Genomic DNA, 20,710 nt, shown 5'->3' with positions numbered 1-20,710 from the left:
AAGAGTGCACAGGTGGCATGCACATGTATGTCTGGCCTGTGCATTGTTGTGGATATAGGAGTGTGTGAACAGGTGGATGTGCATGGGTCTGTGTGGTTTTGTGTGTGTGTGGGGGTTGTGTGTGCCTGGCGTGTGCAGGTGTGGGTACACACTTGGGTCTGCACATCCAGGTCTGGGGCTGAGTGTGCCTCGCTCTGCGGATAGGAATGTGAGTATATGAGGTTGGGTGCCTGTGTGTACCAGGTATCCCGTGGCCATGAGTGTTTCCATCCAGACAGGTCCTAGGGAAGCCACCTGGCTGGCAGTGGGGTGCAGACAAGGGTCTGGGACTTCTTGGAGTGTACTGTTGGTGTTTAGGTGGCATATTTATTGGAGATAGCTGAAGGTGGGGGCAGATGGAAGTTTGGAGATTGGGCTAATGGTCTTCAAGCCTCTATCAGAACCACCTCTCAGGTCTGCTCAGGTGCATGAGAGGGTGGGAGATAGTGGGGTGAGGGAGACCATTCATGGCTCTGATAGCGAGACGAGAGCTCCCCCAAGGGCAGAGATATGTATCTCTTGATCTCGCTCTTTTTCAGTGTCTCCTCTTCCTTACCTGTCTTCCCTGTGCATCTCCCCCGTGGATAAGAATCCTCCCTGGATGCCTCAGTTTATCTCTGTGTGATGCTCTATTCTAGGTGCTGGGGATACATCAGTGAACAAGAACATACAAAAATTCCTACTATCACAGAGCTTATGGTCTGGGGGGGTAGATAATAATTCATAAAAATAATAATTATGTAGTATGTAGGAAGGGGGGGTAAGTAAAAGGAGCTGAGGTGTTTGGAGGCGGGTCCTGGTTATAAATAGGGTGCTCAGGGCCGACCTCATGGAGAAAGGGATGAGGAAGGAGGGCTTCAGCATGAGGGAAGGGCACTGTGGCAGAAGAACTGCCAGCCCAAAGGCCTCTTGCAGGGACAGGCCAGGGCCCTGCAGTGGCTTTGGTGGTGTGGTGGGCCAGGGGGGTGACAAACATCTGTGCATTCAACCAGCGCACCATTCAGCAGGGTTTACTGAGCATGTGCTGTGTGCCGGTGTTCCCTGGCCTTGTGGGGGGTGGGACTGGGGAACAGATGGGAAACAGGGAACACACCATGCGACATGCTGACAGGGGCTGGGAGGAAGTCAGGAGATACCCTGAGGATGGAGAATAAGGAGAGGGGCCACTGGGGCGGGTGACATGCTCCTGCCCTCCTCAGTCTCTCTGGGGAGGTGATGTTGAGACCAAGCCTGAGAGCTGCAGGGTGGTCGGCCATGCCGAGAGCCTCCCAGGTTGTCTGGACAGCAAAATTTTGAGCCAGCATGACCCTAGTTGTGCTGGGGGATATCCCCTCCAGGGAAGCCTGGAGGCAGAGCCCCCGGGCCACAGTGGAGGAAGAGGCCTCCCATTCATTCATCTAGACAAATAAATGATGCCTATTCTGGGCCAGGCACAGGGCGGGCACTGGGGAGGACCACCCCTGTCTTTTTTCATTGCTGTACCTTAGTACCCAGCCCAGCATCTGGCACCCAGTGCCCAATAAGTATTGGCTGAAAGAATAAGCAGGACACAATCCATGCCCGCTCCTGCCCCCGAGGAGCTCCCAGACACAGACTGGTGCAGTCCCAGCCCCTGTAACGGGGGGCCCCACAGCAGGATGGTGACTGGTCCTTGCCTCCCACAGGCTGGGCGGCCCTGGAGAGCCAGATGTGCGGGATGGCTTCAGTGCCACGTTTGAGAAGATCGTGGAGTCCGAGCTGCTGCGGGGCACCCAGTACAGCAGCCTTGACTCCCTGGACGTGCTGAGCCTCACGGACGAGAGTGACAGCTGCGTCAGCTTTGAGGCCCCCCTGACACCCCTCATCCAGCAGCGGGCCCGTGATAGCCCTGAGCCGGGGGCTGGCTTGGGCACTGGGGACATGGGGTCTGAGGGGGACATGGGAGCAGCTGGTGGTGATGGGGGGCTGGGCAGCCCCCTGCGGTGCTCCATCTCCAGCAGCCGATCAGAGAACGTCCTGAGCCGCCTGTCTCTCACAGCCGTGCCCAATGGCTTCCATGAAGATGGACCCCGGGGTCCAGGTGGGGACGAGGAGGAGGAGGAGGAGGAGGAGGAGGAGGACACAGACAAGTTGCTGAACTCAGCCAGGTGAGGCAGAGCCTAGGCTGGGAACTGGGAGAACCTTTGAGCAGATGGGGAAACTGAGACTGAGAGGAGGCACAGCAGGTCAGGGCAACCCAGTGCCCAGAGGAACAAGCCCTCTCCAAGGTCGTGGTGTCCTTCCTCTGTACCCAGACTCCCCACCCCGGTCCTGAGGTTCCATTCTGCCCTTCCAGGCCTTTCCAGCCCTGGTGGGGCCAGGGCAGTGTGCTCTGTGGGTTGTGTAGCTTGTAGTGATTTCGTTGAGGGACTCTTCTAAAAGTCTGACTTGATTCCCTCCTGATACAGTGGAGCTTCTCCCCCTGCTCTGGCCCCTGCATGGATTTTCAGAGGCCTGGGGAGACGTCCCAGACTCTTCCTGGGCCTCTGACCTTGGGCCTCTGATCCCCTTCTCTCTGCCCCCACCTTCCTTGTGCAGTGACCCCAGCCTAAAGGATGGCTTTTCAGACTCGGACTCGGAGCTGAGCAGCTCGGAGGGGCTGGAGCCTGGCGGCACAGACGCACTGGCCAACGGGTGCCAGGGGGTCAGTGAGGCCGCTCGCCGGCTGGCCCGCCGCCTCTACCACCTCGAGGGCTTTCAGCGCTGTGATGTCGCCCGGCAGCTAGGCAAGAAGTGAGTCGTCTCCCATACCCCCCACCCTGGGCAAACCCTGTGTCTTCCTCAGCCTGAAGGAGGTGTGGGTGACTTCTGTCAGGGGGGTGTGATGCCTGGGGGGGCTCCCAATAGTCCCCAAGAGCTCCTCCTCCTGCCACTGTCCTCATTCCTGGTCTTGCCCTAAATCTGTTTCCTTTCTGGGCTGCCTGGGCGAAGGCCCAAGCTCTCGGGGAGGGGAGGTGGCGGCGGGGTGGTCCCTTGGGGCTGGGGGGTGCAATGTGGCCTGGGGTTATGGGACCAAGAGGATGGTAGTGAGGACAGAGAGGGGGGGCGGGGCCGGGAAGAGGAGAACCTGGGACTGGGCTGGGTTCCTGGCCCTCATTAGACCCCATTCTCAGTCTGTTGGGACTGGATCAGGGGGCTGAAGCCGGCAAAGCACAACCCTGGCCTTGGGACTGGGGAAAGGGAACTAGCCAGATGGGAGTGCTGGGGAGGGGGCGGGGGAGGGGGTGGGGGGGGGGGACAGACAGGGCCTCTGAGACAGGGAATCAGCAGGCACACCCCGAGTGTTTCTATCAGGATGGCCACCTGCCTTTGCCCTTCCTCCAGGGGGCCTCCCATCCCCACATTTAGGTTCTGGGATGGGGAGGCAGTCACCGCTCTCAAGGCAAAGGGGCAGTCTAGCCCCTAGGCCCCAAGTCCAAACTGACTGAAAAAGCTGAGGTCAGCTCTGCTTGGGACCCTTCCCTAGTTTCTCTCCCCCCTTCCTCCTCTACCCTTCTCAGCCTCCACGTTGCTCCGGCCTGCCTCCCAGCCCCAGCCCAGACATCACATCTGACTTCGAAGCCCTACCTCTCCCACTGGGCTGCGTCCCCCACCCCCAACCAAATGACATTCTCCAGGAGCCTAGGTTATGGTCGATCTGCATCCTCCGGTCCTTCAGCCTCTCCTCGACAAGAGTAGCCATCAGCACTTAACTGCACCTAAGTCTCTCCCATCTGAAAACAAGAATTCTTCCTCAACTCCCCTAGCCCCTTGGCAGCCAGAATTCTTGAGTTTTCTGCCCTGGGTGGCCTCGGTCCACTCCCCCTCTCCACATTCAGCCCCTGGGGCAGGCTTCTCCCCCACCCTCTGCCTTCAGCAGCCGGTCTAGGCCAGGGCCAAGTTAGCAGCCTTTGTCTTTGAATCCGGTGGCTGCTACCTGGCCTCAGTTTACCCCTCCTCAACATTGCAGACACAGCCCACTCCTTTCTTTTTCCTTAAGTAAAATTTTTATTATGCAAATTTCAACCATACACAAAAACAGAGAAAATATATTAAACCTCCACATAACCCATTACTCAGCTTCAAAGTTAACAACATTCCCCCCCCCCCCCCCCGCCATTTTGCTGGAATATTTTAAGGCATATTTTAGGCACTCTATCATTTGATCCATAAATACTTTAGTATGTGTCTCTAACTGATAAGGATTTTTAAATATAATCATCATTCCATTATAATTTTTAACAAAACTAATGAAAATTCCATAGAATCTCTAACATTTAGTCTTAGTTCAATATTCTGTGTCAGAAATGCTTCTTCCTATCAGGATGCAAACAAGATACATGCTTTACCTTTGGCAAATATGTCTCTTGAGTCTCTCTCTCTCTTTTTCCTCTTATGTCTCTTAATCAATAGTCTGCCAGGCTGCCTCCTTTTTCTTAAGGCCATGTATCTGTTGAAGAAATGGAGCCGTTTGTCAGGAAGAATTTTCCACGATTTGGGTTTGGTGTCCCCATGGAGTTACGTCATGCTTTCCCTGTTTCCCCAGTCCCAAGTCTCCTGTAAATGGGAGGGAGAGCTCCGGGCTTGGGTAGGTTCAGGTAGAAATTCATTCTCTTTTCCGACAAGAATTCATCACTCCTATCTTCTCAAAACACTCTCTCTCTCTCTCTTTCTCTCTCTCTCTCTCTCGGCCTCTGGGACACTGCATCCCTAGCTCTCTCCAGCTGCTGTTCCTCAGTCCCCTTCTGTGGCTCCCTCTCTCTCCTCAGTTGGCCTCCGCCCTAAGAGGGGCTTCCTCTGATCTCCGTCCTGGGTCTGCACCCTCCTCTCGCTTGGGCTCATCCCCGTTCTCCAAGTCATTAACCAGCTCACATCTCTCACGTGGGTACATCTGGCCCCCCCTGATGTCCAGCTCTGGACACCTCCCTCCAGGCCCACCTCCTGGGTCATGCACTGCACCATTCCCTCGCCCATGGATTCTGCTTCTGAAATCCCTCTCCTCCCCAAACTCTCTGTCTCTCCGGGAACCTGCCCCTGCAGCCCCCAGGAGTCTCCACTCAGTGGGCGTGTTGCACACACAGATCTGACCCGCTCGCTCAACTCCTCCCTTCTTCACACCCTTCCCAAACACTACTGATCCTTCCCTTGGCCCTCGGGCCCTGCTCCCTACCTCATCTCTTGGTGCCACCGGTCCTGCTCTCTGGCTCTGGCCACATGGCCCTGCTGATAGCTACTTGGACATGTGCAGTTTCCTCTACTGGGGACGCTTTGCATCACCCCTCCCCCTACTCCCTTCACCTCCCTGGCTCTTACTGGCCTATATTATAGGTCTGCTGTCTTCACAGAGACATTATCTCCTTTAGGAAGCCTTCCAGAACCCCCAACCCAAGGCAGGCTGGACTGTCAGAGCCCAACTGGCCGGCAGGGGGAGGCAGCCTAGGGACAGGCAGGTCGGGCGGGTGGGTCAGGGTGCCCCAGGGCTCACTGCACATGTGCCCCTGTGGCCAGCGGTGCTCTCTTCTAATGGACACCTCATGCTCTCCTGACAGCAATGAGTTCAGCAGGCTGGTGGCCGGGGAGTATCTCAGCTTCTTCGACTTCTCGGGCCTGACTCTGGACCGAGCGCTCAGGTCAGTGGGGCTGGGATGGGGCGGTGTCCCCACGGGGTACAGGCCACACACCTGGATTCTCATGCCAGCTCTGTCATAAACTTGCTTGTGCAACCTTGGGCGAGTGTCTCGACCTCCCCGGGAAGGCTGTGGAGAAGGGGCCATGAGCACGGCAGCAGCCCGGGGCCCCAGTGAGTCCTGGCTCTGCGGTGGGCTGAGTGCAGGAAGGTGGGAATGCCGTCGTGAGGCTTTGGGAGCCGAAGGGCAAAGGGCTTGCCTGCATGGAGCGCTTCCTGTTTGCCAGAGGCAATAGGTCTTTCCGCACCCTTCCGACTTGGCCTAACTACACCCCTGGAAGGTAGGTGTTATTGCTGTTCACAAATGAAGAACCAGCCATTAGGTGAAGTGATTCCCTGCAGTCACTGAGGGAGGAGATGGCAAAAACGGGATTTGACCTCAGGTCCTCTTGGTGTTTGGACACAGACGGTAGCCTTCAGGAGCGTCAGGTGCAGGCTCTGGGGGGTGGGGGTGGTGGTGTGTGTGTGTGTGTGTGCGTGCAATAAAGTGCAGCCCGGTGTCTAGCAGCCCCTGGTGGCAGGGCCCACGGGAGACAGCATGCCGCAGTCCTTGGGGTGTGGGGGGACAGCGATCTCTGAGCTAAGTGGTCCCTAAATGTTAGATCTTCTGTGTCCCACACACATGTCTCTTACACTTTAAAAAATGTATTTTCCATTCTTGTTTCTCTACTTCACTTGGGATATTTTCTGTTGACCTGCTTTTAGTTCACTTACCCTTTTTTCTGTGTCTAATATGCTGTTAAGTCCACTTACTGAGTTTTTACTTTTTATTATGTTTTTCCAGTTCTAGAATTTTCATTTTGTTAAAATTAAAACAAAATAGATTCTAATTCTCTGGGGGAATTTCTCATTTTTTTCACTCATTTGCTCCATCTTTCCCTCTCTTTTTGAACATATTAATCCTAGTTATTTCCAAGTCCTTATTTCAAAGCCTGCTCATCCCAGTATCTGTATCATTGGAATCATCTATATCTGTTTCTGTTGTCTCTTCTCTTAGTTTTGTGTCATACATCCTGTCTCTCTGCAACCCAGTAATTTTTTTATTAGATGCTGTGTGTTTTGTATGGAATTAGGCTCTAGGTTATTATATCTTCCTCCAGTGAGGGCTTACCTTGTCCTTTGCTAGGCAGTTAGAGGGGGGCAGGGGTTGCACTCCTAATCCAACCACGGCTGAGCTGAGGAAAGGCTGCACCAAAGTTTGGTAAACTCAGGGATCCCCCATCGGCTTTCCACTAGAAGTCTAGTGTGTTCCCTGGGGCCTCTCCCTTTGGTGGGTCCTGAATCCTAATTGTGTTTCCTCAGTGTAACAAAACAAAACCCAGTCCCTTTACTTCTCAGAGGCTTTCTGCTTAGCTTTTTAGCATCCTGCCCCTCACATCTTCAGACTTTGGCAGACGTCTCAAAGGGAAAACCGGCTGTATAGTCACGGTCCCTTAGGTCTCCAGGTTTGTGTCTTCAGCTCTGTGAAGCCACCAAGTCTTCTGCCTCTTGCCTTTGCCCATAATCAGCAATGCCCCCAAGGAAAAAGCAGCTATACGTGAACCCCTCACCTCAGCTCTCTCCTCTCCAGAAGTCTAGCCCTGTGGTCCTTGTGGCACCAGTGGCTTCCAGAGAGCTTAAGCGAGATGCATTCTGTCTGGCTTATCTCAGGTTCTCAGGGGAGGTGTTGGTCTGCTGCAAGGTGCTCTGTCCTGGGCTGAGTCTGAAGTTTGCTTTGGGATGAGGGAGAGCGGTGGGAGAAGATGTTCAGTGGGTCAGGTCATGATCGGAGGCCTGGGTGCTGTGCTGGAAAACCTTGTATGCCGGCCCAGTAGATACAGGCTCAACCGCAAAGGCGCTGGGGAGCCATAGAAGGTACTGGGTGTAAAGCAGTATTTTGGGGGGTAGTGCTGGTGGCCTCTGATCTGGAGGCATGCAGGCTTCTGAAGAAGGTCTGGTGGGAGGGGACAGGCTTGAGGTGGGAGAGGATAGGCCTGAGGTGGGCAGTGGGGCCAAAGGAAAAGATTGGTGTGAGGGGTCATCCAGAGGATTGAGTAGAGGGATGGGTGGTGCCAAAGAGCAGGGGAGTGGGTAGGCAGTGGTGAGGCTGACCCTGGGGGCCGCCTCAGAGTTTGGTGGTGGCTGTGTTACACTGGGGCTTGGTGAGGACCCTTGGGGGAGGAATGTTTGGACTGGGGAGTGGGAGCTGGGATGGATGGCTTGTAGAAAGGACAGGTCAAGGCTGGGATGGGGGATGGATTTTATTTTTTTATTTTTTATTTTTTTAAAGATTTTATTTATTTATTCATAAGAGACAGAGAGAGAGAGAGGCAGAGGGAGAAGTAGGCTCCCCGCTGAGCAGGGAGCCCGATGCGGGACTCGATCCCAGGAGTCTGGGATCATGACCTGAGCCGAAGGCAGACGCTTAACCATCTGAGCCACCCAGGCGCCCGGGGGATGGATTTTAAAAAGTCCTAGTGGAGTGTGGTTAGAGGAGGGAGGGGCAGAGCTGGGTGCCAGATGGGAGGAAGAGAACAGGGAACGGGAGAGACCAGGGCGGGGAAGGGGGGGCTAGATGGCAGACAGCGTGTTTTTGTATGGCTGTTAACTGACTGGGATTGAAGAAGAGCGTGGTCTGTAGTTTGGGATGCCTTGGGAGGCTCAGAAGGTAAGGGCTGGCCAAGATGGGCTCACAGGGCCCAGGGTGCCTTAGGAGCAGCAGGAGAGAGCATAAAGCAAAGTGGACTTTCCAGAAACCAAATGAACCATACTGAAATTAGGAATGAACTAGTCTCAGGAACCCTGGATAGATAGAGGCTCAAATTCGCTCAGTTTGCAGTTTTTCTTTCCAAGAAGTGTGCCTAGGCCCCATCTCCCAGCCCCTGTGGTTTTGGGATCAACTTTTAGGGCCCCTGAGAGCCAGTGGCTTTTGAAGTGGGCCAGGAGAGGGGGGCAGAGCTGCCCAGGAGAGGAGGGAAGGTCCTTGCAGACAGCTTCAGCCTCCCCAGAGGCATGGAGCCGTGAAGGTGCCTGTCCTGTCCAGGGTGTGAATATGGTATGGGAGACAGGTGAGGGGGAGGTTGGAGGGACAGGAGGGTGGTGGGAACATGTCCTGGGAAGGACAGAGCAGGAGGAGCTTGGTGCTATCCTGAGTGCTCTGGGGAGCCAATGACAGGTTTTAAGCAAGGGTGAGTCTCAACTGCATGTGTGTTTAGAAAGGCCACTCAGTGTCTGCAGGGAGGACGCATCGGGGAGGTGCGGGGGTGCCCCGGTCTGGAGGCTGCTGTGAGTGTGCTGGGCATATGATGAGGGCAGAGGAGGAGGAGGGTTTGAGATCAAGGATGAAGAACAAGTCACTGGCAGTTCAGACTTGGGGTGGGGGAAGGCTGAGGGAGGCCCAGGTGGGGCTTGGGGCTTGGCCGGTGGCACATCCGGTGAGGAGCAGGAATGACTGAGGAGCAGCAGTCTGGGGGGACAGGTGTGGCCTGTGCAGACCTCGCCAGAGAGGAGGGAGAGAGAAGTGGGCATTCATCCTGAATAAGGGCTGACGGCAGCGCTGACGGGCTCATCTGCCTTTGTTCTTCACACTCTGTCCCCTGCCTACTTCCTGGAGGACACTGAGGGCTGAAATTCTAAAGCCCCCAGCCTCCACACCCCAGAAGCTATCCTGGGGAAGGTGCTGGGGCACGGGAGCCCTGGCTCCCTCCGGCGGGTTTATGTGGTACGTGCGCGTGTGCGTGGTGGTGGTGGTGGGGATTCCTGCCCTGGGTGAGGAGCCGTACTGACTGAGGGACTTTGGAGGTCGTCAGCATCCTTGAATTGCCCTCCAGAACCTTCCTGAAGGCCTTCCCGCTGATGGGGGAGACGCAGGAGCGTGAGCGGGTCCTGACGCACTTCTCCCGCCGGTACTGCCAGTGCAACCCGGAGGACAGCACCTCGGAAGGTATGGCTGCCGGCCCTGGCTGCTGCTCCGCGGGGCCCCGACTTCCCCCCCACCCCCGCCAACTGCCACTTCTGTCCTGCTCACTATACATGGAATACAGGAACTACGGCACCTGGAATGGGGTCTGCTTGCTGGACAAGAGACCTTCCAAATGTCTTGCCTGTGGTCATTCTCCGTGCCTGGAAGTCCTCTGTTCCAGATTTGGTCTTGTGGTGTTTCGTTCTCCCTGGTCCCCATCGCGACGCTGATTCTTGGTGCGGTGGGAGTCCTGGTGCGGAGGCCTGGGGTGGGGCCCTCTTAGTCCACTTAGCAGCAGGACTTTCCCTGTGGACGGACCTGAGTCCCAGGACCAGGGGGACGAGGCCACTTATTGCAGGAGACACAGGCCACGGTAGGGACATAGTCCAGGACCCAGAGCCACTCCTGGGTCTGAGTGTCAAGATGAGTTCGGTCACAGGAGCCAGGAGTCTGGCCTATAGCAGGCCCAGGGTGCTCACGTCCCCTCTGAGGGGAGGGGTTGGCCCTGACCTGGGGCAGGCAAGTGACTCTGGTGCTGTGGTGGGTATGGGGCAGGGAGCATCCCATAGGTCCTGGGCCCTGAGGTGCATTTGGCTGGTGGCTGGCCTCTTCCTGTCTCCAAGGCTACCAGGTTGGCTCTGTCAGGAGACAGTTGGGTGGCTGGGTTTGGAGAAGAACTGGGTCCTCACACTGAGGATGCCACCATCTCTGATTTAGATGGGATCCACACACTCACCTGTGCTCTGATGCTGCTCAACACGGACCTGCACGGACATGTGAGTTGGGGGAGGCAGGAAAGGGGCGTGTCCTCTCACTGACCCACCCCATGTTGTCCTGGGGCTCGCCCTTTCTCCAGCCCCCTTCCTGACACCTGCTTGCTGGCCATGGTTCTTTAAGCAGACCTGGGAGTTGGGCAACTTGGCTTCTAGACTTGGCCCTGTCTTTATCTATCTGAGATCTGCCTGGGTCCCTGCCCCCAAGCAGGACAGTGAGAACAGCTGAGGCACGGGGGAATTAGGGTCTGCTAGATAAGATGTGCCCCCCGCCCACAGCTGTGTCGACTCCAGGCATTGCTAAAAGATCTCATGCTCTACCCCTACCTACAAGAGCCACTCCCGGGGCTACCCTGTCCTGCAAGTCTGAATGTGGCCCTCCTTGGCCCAGGCAGCCCCTACCCGTCAAATGGTAGGTCGTGACCTCCCACCACCAGGCAAACAGTGATGTGACAGGTGGGTGCTCCAGGCTATGAGGCTATGTTCTCTCAGCCCTGGGCTTCCTCAGTTTGCTTGTGGCTCAGTAACTCCTTCTTCTTTCCTCCATCTGCTCCGGGGACCCCCCTCTTTGGGCTCTCTTGCCCTCCTTCAGGTGGTAAGTGTAGCTGGTGGTGTGCATGCCCTGTGAGCCCAGACCCCCCATCTCCATGTTCCCCTTCTGTGTTCCCCATCACCTCATCTGGCCCTACCAATCACTGCCCCGTCATTGCTCACCTAGCGGGGCTCAGAGCCCCTCTGTTGGGTTGGGGATCTTTCATTAACTCCTGGGGACAACAGGCCAGCAAGTCTGGTTCTGGAGTTAACCAAGAAAGCCCAGGGCACAGAGTGGAAGAAAGAGCTAGGACAGACCCAACTTCAGATCCTACTCTTGCCTCCATGTGGAAGCTCTGTGACACTGGCCCTCTCTGCGTGTCAGGTGGGAATAATGATTTCCTGACAAGTGTCCTGGGCAGAACGGAGAGAATTAATATGCACAACACCAAATGTCAGGGTCTGGCACCTAGTGAGGATTTTATCATGAATAATGTCATTACATAAGAATAACAATGGTATCCATTACTGATATTAAAATTTGAATGATGGAGAGCCCCAAGGCCTAGCCTCCAGATCCCTGGAGGGTCACGAATATGAAGACTGCAGCCCGATGGCAACCTCAGCAGGCCTGGGTACAGTGGGACACCTGGCCTGGGAAGGGTGACAGCCTTGGTGACCTCGGCATAGTCATCCTGTGACGACTTCCATGTGTCTGCCTGGGCTGGCAGCCTGAGCGTGGAACAGGAGAGGAAATGTGTATACTCCATGGGAATGTCACCGGAGCTACTGCCCATCAACCAGCTAACGTTCTCCCAAGAGGGCTCACTCTGTTTATGGAGAGCAGCTGTTGCTAGCATACCTCAAAAGGAGCCCTAAACATGCCCCCTGCCCCCCAGCCCCATCTTTGGCCGAGCTTGAGGGCAACCTCAAGACCCAGTTACAGCCGTGCTAAGTTCTGGAAAGCCTGCTCCATGGTTAAGAACGGCAGTAGCCACTATCCAGTGGCCCCTCAGGCCACGGATACCCCTAAGCTGGGTGGGCCTTAGCTGCACCACCCCCCTCCCCCCACCCCCCTGCCCCACATCATTGCCTGTGGCTGAAAAGAAACATCAGCCCCTTCCCAGAGCAGAAGTGGGTGGGACAGGATGGTGGTATCTGCAGCCAATAGACCTTGAGGATCCCCACATTCTCTCTTGGGGCAGTATTGCAAAAGGATCAAGAGAAAGGGTTCTGGGTCAGAGTCCCCTGTATTTCCCCACACAACAGCTGTGTGGCCTGGGGCAAGTTACTTACCTCACTAAATCTCAGATTGCCCCTCGCACACTTCCTGTGGCTTCAGGAGACCGCAGGTAGCCCAGGGCTTGTTGCAGTTCTGTGAGCTCTCCAGAGGCCCCCCGCGGGAGCAGAGCTCTCCCCTCTGCTCTCGGCGGCTCTTCGGCATCTCAGGAACGTGGGGCCTGCGAGGGCCCCAGAAACAGCTCCGGTCAGAGAGGGAGGCAGTAAGGCCGCTGACGGAGGGCTGGGTGCATGTTCTTCAGATGCACAATTTTAGTAGATGTTTCATGTGGGCTTGAAAAGAAAGTCCGTTCTGCAGCTGGTGGTTGTCATGTTCTGTATGTGTAGATAAGGTCAAGTCTTTTAATTGTGTCGTGCAAGTCTTGTACATCCTTAATAACTTTTTATTGTGGTAAAGGACACATAATATTCCGTTTTAGCCATTTTGGAGTGTGCAATTCAGTGGAATTAAGTACATTCACGTGGTGTGCAATCATCGCCACTCTGTACTTCCAGAACTTTTTCATCACTCCAAAAGGAACCCTGTGCCCATTAGCAGTCACACCCCATTCTCTCCTCCCTCCAGCCCCTGGCAACCACTGATTTGCTTTCTATTTCTATGGATTTGCCTCTTCCATGTATTTCATGTGAATTCAGTCATACAATATGTGGCCTTTTGTGCCTGGCTTCTCTGACTTAGCGTACGTTTTCAAGGTTCGTCCATGTTCTAGCATGCGTCAATACTTCATTCCTTTTTAGGACCAGATAACATTGCACTGCACGGATAGACCACAGTCTGTTTATGCATTTACCTGCTGATGGATATTTGGGTTGGTCTGCCTTCTGGGTATTGTGAATCGTGTTGCTGTGAACATTTGTGTACAATTTTTTGTTTGTTTGAACACCTGTTTTCAATTCCTAGGAATAGACTAGCTCCCTCACATGCGAATTCTGTGCTTAACTTTTTGAGGAACTGTGAAAATGTTTTCCATAGTGGCTGAGACGTTTTAAATTCCTGTGGCCAGAGCACGAGGCTTTCTGTTTTTCCACATCCTCATTAACACTCCTTTCCCCACCCTTTTTTTTTTTAAAGATTTTATTTATTTATTTGACAGAGAGAGACACAGCGAGAGCAGGAACACAAGCAGGGGGAGTGGGGGAGCGAGAAGCAGGCTTCCTGCAAAGCAGGGAGCCGGACGCGGGGCTTGGTCCCAGGACCCTGGGATCACGACCCGAACCAAAGGCAGACACTTAACGACTGAGCCACCCAGGGCCCCAGCACTCCTTTTTCTTTTTACTGATCGATGTCCTAGTGGGTATGAGGCAGTATCTCATTGTGGTTTTGGTCTGCATTTCTAGTGACTAGTGACGTTGGAGTATCTTTTTGTGTTTTTGTTGGCCATCTGTACATCTTCTTTGGAGAAGGATCTATTTGAGTACTTTGCCCAATTTTTTTTGGATTTTAAAAAATTTATTTAACAGTTGTAGTAAAAAGTATTTTAAATTGTGGTAAAATACACATAGCATAAAAGTTACCATCTTACGTCATTTAGTTCCGTAGTGTTAAGTGTATCACGTTGCTGTGCAACTAATCTCCAGAACTTAAATCTTCCCTGAAGCTCTCTACCTAGTAAACGACTACTCCTCAACACCCCGCTCTACCTTGCGCCTGGCATCTACCGTTCCACTTGATGCTTCTGCGAATTTGACTACTCGAGGTTCCTCAGACAAGAGGAGTCAAAGAGAGTTTATATTTTTGTGACTGATTTATGCCACTTAGCATAATGTCCTCGTGGTTCATCCATGTTGTAGCCTGTGACAGAATTTCTTTCCTTTTTAAGGCTGAATAATATTCCATTGTCTGCATGTATCACATTTTGTTTGTCCTTTCATCTGCTTATGGACACTTGGATCGCTTCTACCTTTTGGGTTCTGTGAATAATACTGCTATGGACATATGGATGTGCAGATATTTCTTTGAACCCTGCTTTAAATTCTGTTTGGGCGGGGGGCGCCTGGGTGGCTCAGTCCTTAAGCGTCTGCCTTCGGCTCAGGTCATGATCCCAGGGTCCTGGGATTGAGTCCTGCATCAGACTCCTTGTTCTGCGGGGAGTCTGATTCTCCCTCTCCCACGCCCCCTGCTTGTGTTCCCTCTCTCGCTGTGTCTCTCTCTGTCAAATAAATAAATAAAATCTAAAAAAAAAAAATTCTGTTTGGGTATATGCCCAGGAGTGCTATTGCTGGATCATATGCTAATATTATTTTTCACTTTCTGAAAAACAGCCATACTGTTTTCCATAGTGACTGAACCTTTTTATGCTCCCACCAGCAGTACACACATTTTTCAATTTCTCCACATCCTTGCCAGCACTTGTTTTCTGTGTTTTGATAGTAGCCATCTTAATGAGTGTGGAGTTATATCTCATTGTGATTTTGATTTACACTTCCCAAATGATTAGTGATGTTGAATGTCTTTTCATGTGCTTATTGATCATTTGTATATCTTCTTTGGGGAAATGTCTATTTAAATCCTTTGGGGCACCTGGGTGCCTCAGTTGGTTAAGCCTCTGACTTTTGGTTTTGGCTCAGGTCATGATCTTAGAGTCGTGAGATCAAGCCCTGTGTCGGGCTCTGTGCTCTGTGGGGAGTCTGCTTGAGATTCTCTTCCTCTCCCTCTGCCCTTCCCCCTCCACGCGCACGCTCTCTCTCTCAAATAAATAGGTAAAATCTTAAATCCTTTGCTCACTTTTATTTTTTATTTTTCAAAGATTTGATTTAAAAATTTTTTTTTATTTAAAAAAATTTTTTTTAGAGAGCACACACATGTGGGGGGACAGCTGGGGGTGGAGGTTGGGGGAGGGCAGAGCGGGAGAGAGAGAGAGAAAGAGAATCCTAAGCAGGCTCCACACCCAGCCCAGAGCCTGATACAGGGCTCAATCTCATAACCCTGAGATCATGACCTGAGCCGAAATCAAGAGTCCTACACTTAACCAACTGAGCCACCCAGGTCCCCCTTAAAGATTTTAAGTAATCTCCACACCCTTCGTGGGGCTTGAACTCACAACCCCAAGATCCAGAGTCGCAGATTCCACCAACTGAGCTAGCCAGGTTCCCCAAAGGATTTGCTCATTTTTAATTGCATTGTTTGTGTTTTTGTTGTTGAGTTTATATATTCTGGATACGATACCCTTATCAGATATATGGTTAACAGAAATTTTACCCATTCTGTGGGTTGTCTTTTTATTCTCTTGATACATCTTTTGATGCACAGAAGTTTTTAATTTTGATGAGGTCCAATTTATCTGGTTTTTTTTTTCTTTGTGCTTGTGCTTTTGGTGTCATTTAAGAAACCATTGCCAAATCCAAGGTTATGAAGATTTACTCCTATGTTTTCTTCTAAGAGTTTTATGGTGTTGGCTCTTATGTTTAGATCTTTGACTCATTTTGAGTTAATTTTTATATATGGAGTAAGGTAAGGGTCCAGTTTCATTCTTTTGCTGTGGATATCCAGTTGTCCCAGCACCATTTGTTAGAGAGACTATTCTTTCCTCATTAGATGGTCTTGGCCATATTAATTGACCATAATATTACAATATGTAAATGTATCAAAGTAACACACTGTATACCTTAAACGGATGCAGTGCTTTATGTCAAATTTATTCAATAAAAAACAGTCGATTGTCCATAGATGTATGGCTTAATTTAGAGATCTATATGTCTATATTTATGCCAGTGCCACACTGTCTTGATTATGTAGGTCTTTAGTAAGTTTTGATATCAGGAAGTGTGAGTCTTCTAACTTTGTTCTTTTCCAAGATTGTTTTGGGTATTGCGAACCCTTACAATTACATATGAATTTGAGTATAAGGTTTTACAGTTCTATAAAAAAGGCCTTTGGGATTTTGATAGGGATTGTATTGAATCAATAGATCAGTTTGAGGAGTACGGTAATAGTATTACCATTGTAGCTATATTAAGTCTTCCAATCCATGAACACCACAGGTCTTTCTGTTTATTTAGGTCTTTAATTTCTTTTTTTTTATTTAAGATTTTATTTATTTATTTGATAGAGAGAGACGCAGCGAGAGAGGGAACACAAGCAGGGGGAGTGGGAGAGGGAGAAACAGGCTTCCCGCTTAGCAGGGAGCCCGACGCGGGGCTCTATCCCAGGACCCTAGGATCATGACCTGAGCCGAAGGCAGACGCTTAACGACTGAGCCACCCAGGCACCCCTAGGTCTCTAATTTCTTTTAGCAGTCTTTTATAGTTATCAGTATACAAGTCTTTTATATCCTCGGTTAAATTTATTTCTAAGTTTTTAATTCTTTTTGATGTTATTGTAAATGAAATTGTTTTCTTAATTTCAGTTTATGATCATTCTTTACTAACATTGATTTTTATGTGCTGATCTTGTATTCTGCAACTTTGCTGAATGTGTTCATTTTTTGGTGTATCCTTTAGGATTTTCTATATATAAGATCATGTCATCTATGAATAGAGATAGTTTTACTTCTTCCTTTCTAATTTGGATGCCTTTTACTTCTTTTGTTTGCATAATTGCTCTGACTAGAACTCCTAGTACATGTTGAAGAGAATTGGGGAAACGGCACTCTTGCCTTTTCCTAATCTCAGGGGGAAAACTTTCAGTCTTTCACCATTGAGTATGATGTTAGCTGTGAGTTTTCATAAATGCCTTTTATCATATTGAGGAAGTTCTATTCCTAGTTTGTTCAGTTTTTTTTTTATCATGAAAGGAGTGTTGAATTTTGTGAAATGTTTTTTCTGCATCAATTGAGATGAACATGTGGTTTCCCCCTCCCTTCATTCTTAATATTTATGTAGTGTATTACCTTGTTAGATTTCTGTATGTTGAGCCACACTTGCATTACTGGGATACATTCCATTTGATCATGGTATATAATCCTTTCAAAATGCTGCTGGATTCTGTTTGCTAGTATTTTGTTGAGGGTTTTTGCATTTATATTCCCAAAGGATATTGTTACATAGTTTTCTTTTCTTGTGATATCTTTTTCTGGTTTTGTTATCAAGGTAATGTTGGCATTATAGAATGAGTTAGGAAGTTTTCCTTCTTCGTCAATTTTTTGGAAGAGCTTGAGGAGTATTGGTGTTAATTTTTCTTTAAATGTTTGGTGAAGTTTACTACTGAAGCCATCTGGTTTTGGGCTTTTCTTTTGTGAGGTTTCTGATTATTGGTTCAATCTTTTTACTTCTTTTTTTTAAAGGTCTTATTCATTTATTTGAGAGTGAGAGACAGTGAGAGAGAGAGAGCATGAGCAGGGTGAGAGGCAGAGAGAGAAGCAGACTCCCTGCTGAGCAGGGAGCCTGATGAGGGGCTTGATCCTCGGACTCTGGAATAATGACCTGAGCCGAAGGCAGATGCTTAACTGACTCAGCCACCCAGGTGTCCCTCAATCTTTTTCCTTTTTATAGATCTATTCAGATTTCCTATTTCTGCTTGAGCATTTTTAATAGTATGTTTCCAGAATTTGTCCATTTTATCTAATTGTTGTTAATGAATTGTTTAGTATTTTTGTTCTTTTGTTACTGAGAGAGCAGTGTTAAAATTTCCAACCAAGATTGTGAATGTGTCTTTCTCTTTTTGGTTCTGACAATTTTTGTCTTTTATTTTTTGAGACTATGTTATTAGGTGCATATACATTTAGGATGCTTATATCATCTGGTAGATTGGCCCCTTTATCACTATGAAATGTCTCTTTTTATCTCTAGTAAGGTTTCTTGTCTTCAAGTCTATTTTCTCAGATATAGTGTGGTTATGCTAGAGTTCTTTTGTTAGTGTTTGCATGTGTCTATTGCCATCCTTTGTTTTTAAGTTTTCTGTCCCCTTATATTTAAGAGATATGTCTTTTATGATACACTTTTTAAAAAAATTAAGTCTGATAATCTTTACCTCTTAATCTGACCACTTAATGAATTACTAATATAATTAAATTTAAACATACCAGGATACAATTTGTTTTCTCTGACTTATCAGTTCTATGTTCCTTTTTTTTCTCCTTTCTTGCCTACTTTTGGATTATTTAAGCATTTTTTAGAATTCCCTTTTATTCCATTAGCCTGTTAATTGTTCATTCTTTGAGAATTCTTTTTGTTGTTTGCAGTGTGCATCCTAAATTATTAATGTACTTTTTCCAGTTCCTAGGCAATGACATCATCTTAAAACACCTTAATCTATTTCTCCATTTATTGCCCTCTCAGCTTATATATTAGTTGTCATCTTAAACTATTAGATCTTTCTCTATACTTTATTTCCCAGAAAACTTTCTTTCCCTTTCTCTTTCTTTCTTTCTTTCTTTCTTTCTTTCTTTCTTTCTTTCTTTCTTTCTTTTCTTTCTTTTCTTTCTTTCTTTCTTTCTTTCTTCTTTCTTCCTTTCTTTCTTTCTTTCTCTTTCTTCTTAGTCTTAGTCTCAGTCTTATTCTTCTGTAGACTCCATGCTCAGCGTGGAGCCCAACACAGCCTTGAGACCTTGAACTCACAACCCTGAGATCAAGACCCGAGCTGAGATCCAGAGTCAGGCACTCAATCGATTGATCTACCCAGGTGCCCTTCCCCAGAAAACTTTCTTATCATTGTTTTATATAATCAATATTCATTTAGATTTAGCCACCATTTTTGTTGCTCTTCATTCCTTTCTGCTTCTTCATGCTTCCATCTGGGATAATTTTCCTTCTGCCAGAAAAAGTCCCTTTAGTATTTCCTTTCTTAATTTCAACACTTGTGTTGAAGTGTGAGTGGGGTGTTTCCCCAGAGGTGTTTCCTTGGTGGGCCTTGAATTCTAATTTTTGTTCTCCAGTTCTACTGACTGCTCAGTTGCTCAGCCTTTTGGTCACTGCTTGTGAACTGGCAAATGCTTCAGGTAGGAAACCTGCTCCTTATGGGGCTCACATCTCCATGCTTCCCTTCTTGCAGGATCTTTACCCTTGAAGTTCTCACTGCTCTTACATTTCTCTAGTGCCTTCACGCAGATGTTTTAATATTTTGACCAGCACTTGTTTCTGTTAGGAAGATTCATTTGCAACAAGATAGCCTGTCATTTCTGGGATTGAAAATCTTGCCTGGTTATTTTTTGATTTTGAACTCCTGACTGGTGGCTGGGGAATGTTCAGTGTGTGAAACCCAGACATTATTGCCTCATATCCCTCTATTACGAATGCACACATAAGTGGCTACATATGAAAATACATATATGTACGTGTAAAATATACACATAAACATATGAAACATACTATATCAAGGTATATGTAGGATTTTGTCTCCTTAACCTTTTGGAAAGGTGTAGAAAATTCTTGTTTGTCAGCTACTTATAAAGCCTTATATCCTTGTTTCCTGGATTATTTTCTGTGGTATATGAATGTTCCACATGATGTTAATAGATTCTCTTTCTTAAAATGCTGACAAGGTCAATGAATTTGGGAGCCTGTACATGGAATCCTTCCTTTGGAGACTCTCAACACACAAAGCATATTAAAGACTCTGAAACATGTAAATAAACTTACTTGATTCTGAAGTCTTTTTGTGGGGGAATACCTATTCCCATCTGTAGGTAAGTCTTGGAAAACACTGTCTTATAGCCAACCTAAATCCACAAAATCCTACAGCAATAAGTATCTGGTGTTCAAAGGTCTTTGTCTTCACAAAGGTGAAGTGCCACCCAGTGTGTCCTCAAACATGGATATTGCAAGAAGAGTCTGAAAGTATGCACATCAGGTGTTGGGTTTGGAGGGCTGGAGCCCCTCTGCTATTCAGTGGTTTAAAAAAGGCAGAACTTGGGGTACAGTCATTTCCAGCTCTTTGTCTTTTTGTGCCTTCTGGCATGAGACCATCTGCTCGGGTTCCCTTGGTCCCAGCCCAGCTCAGCATGGGGTACCCATGTGTATTGGTGGAAATTGATTTTTGATTCTCTTAAGACCAACCTCTCCCTCACTTCACCTACCTCTTGGAGGTCTTGCCGCCCCTCTGTACAGGTGAGAGGGTGAGACAGTTGTGACGGAATACACAGAGCTTCTGCTCAGCAGCCAAGAGGCCTGGGTTCAAGTCCTGGTGCTGTGTGACCTTGGGAGAGTTAACCATGGAGTAGCGGGTGAGAGCATGGGCTTTGGTGTCAGACACACTCAGCCCTTCCACTTCCTTGCTGTGTGATCATGGGCACGTCACTTCACCTTCCTACACCTCAGTTTCCTTACCTGTCAAATGGGGATAATAGTAATACCCACCTCACTTTCTCCTTGTTATGAGAAGGAAATATAATAATGCATGTCAAGTACAATACCTGAAACATACTAGGCACCTGGTAAATGTCATCTGTTATGTTATTTAATCCAACCTGACTCCATCTGGGCTTGAGGAAAACTCTAACTCCTCATTGAGGATCATGTAGAATCTTGAAAGTAAAAAAGAGTTTTGTAAATTCTTGGACACAAAGGGAA

The 20,710-nt window shown here is 49.2% G+C and overlaps 1 protein-coding gene across 4 annotated transcripts in view; it reads left to right on the top strand.

Moving 5' to 3' along the window:
- PSD2 (pleckstrin and Sec7 domain containing 2) overlaps nucleotides 1-20,710 on the top strand; it is a 54,525-nt gene that overhangs the window by 21,369 nt on the left and 12,446 nt on the right. For 3 of the 4 annotated variants that reach the window (XM_032425211.1, XM_032425214.1, XM_032425212.1), the window contains 5 exons: nucleotides 1,704-2,165; nucleotides 2,596-2,790; nucleotides 5,586-5,666; nucleotides 9,532-9,644; nucleotides 10,380-10,440. In XM_032425211.1, coding sequence (XP_032281102.1) covers nucleotides 1,704-2,165; nucleotides 2,596-2,790; nucleotides 5,586-5,666; nucleotides 9,532-9,644; nucleotides 10,380-10,440 — 912 coding nt within the window. The remainder of the gene's footprint in view (nucleotides 1-1,703; nucleotides 2,166-2,595; nucleotides 2,791-5,585; nucleotides 5,667-9,531; nucleotides 9,645-10,379; nucleotides 10,441-20,710) is intronic. The other variant, XM_032425213.1, reaches the window with a different exon arrangement.

This window comes from Phoca vitulina, unplaced genomic scaffold, assembly GCF_004348235.1.
Source record: "Phoca vitulina isolate PV1807 unplaced genomic scaffold, GSC_HSeal_1.0 scaffold32, whole genome shotgun sequence".
Lineage (NCBI taxonomy): Eukaryota > Metazoa > Chordata > Mammalia > Carnivora > Phocidae > Phoca > Phoca vitulina.
This window is presented reverse-complemented; position numbering and strand designations above follow the sequence as displayed.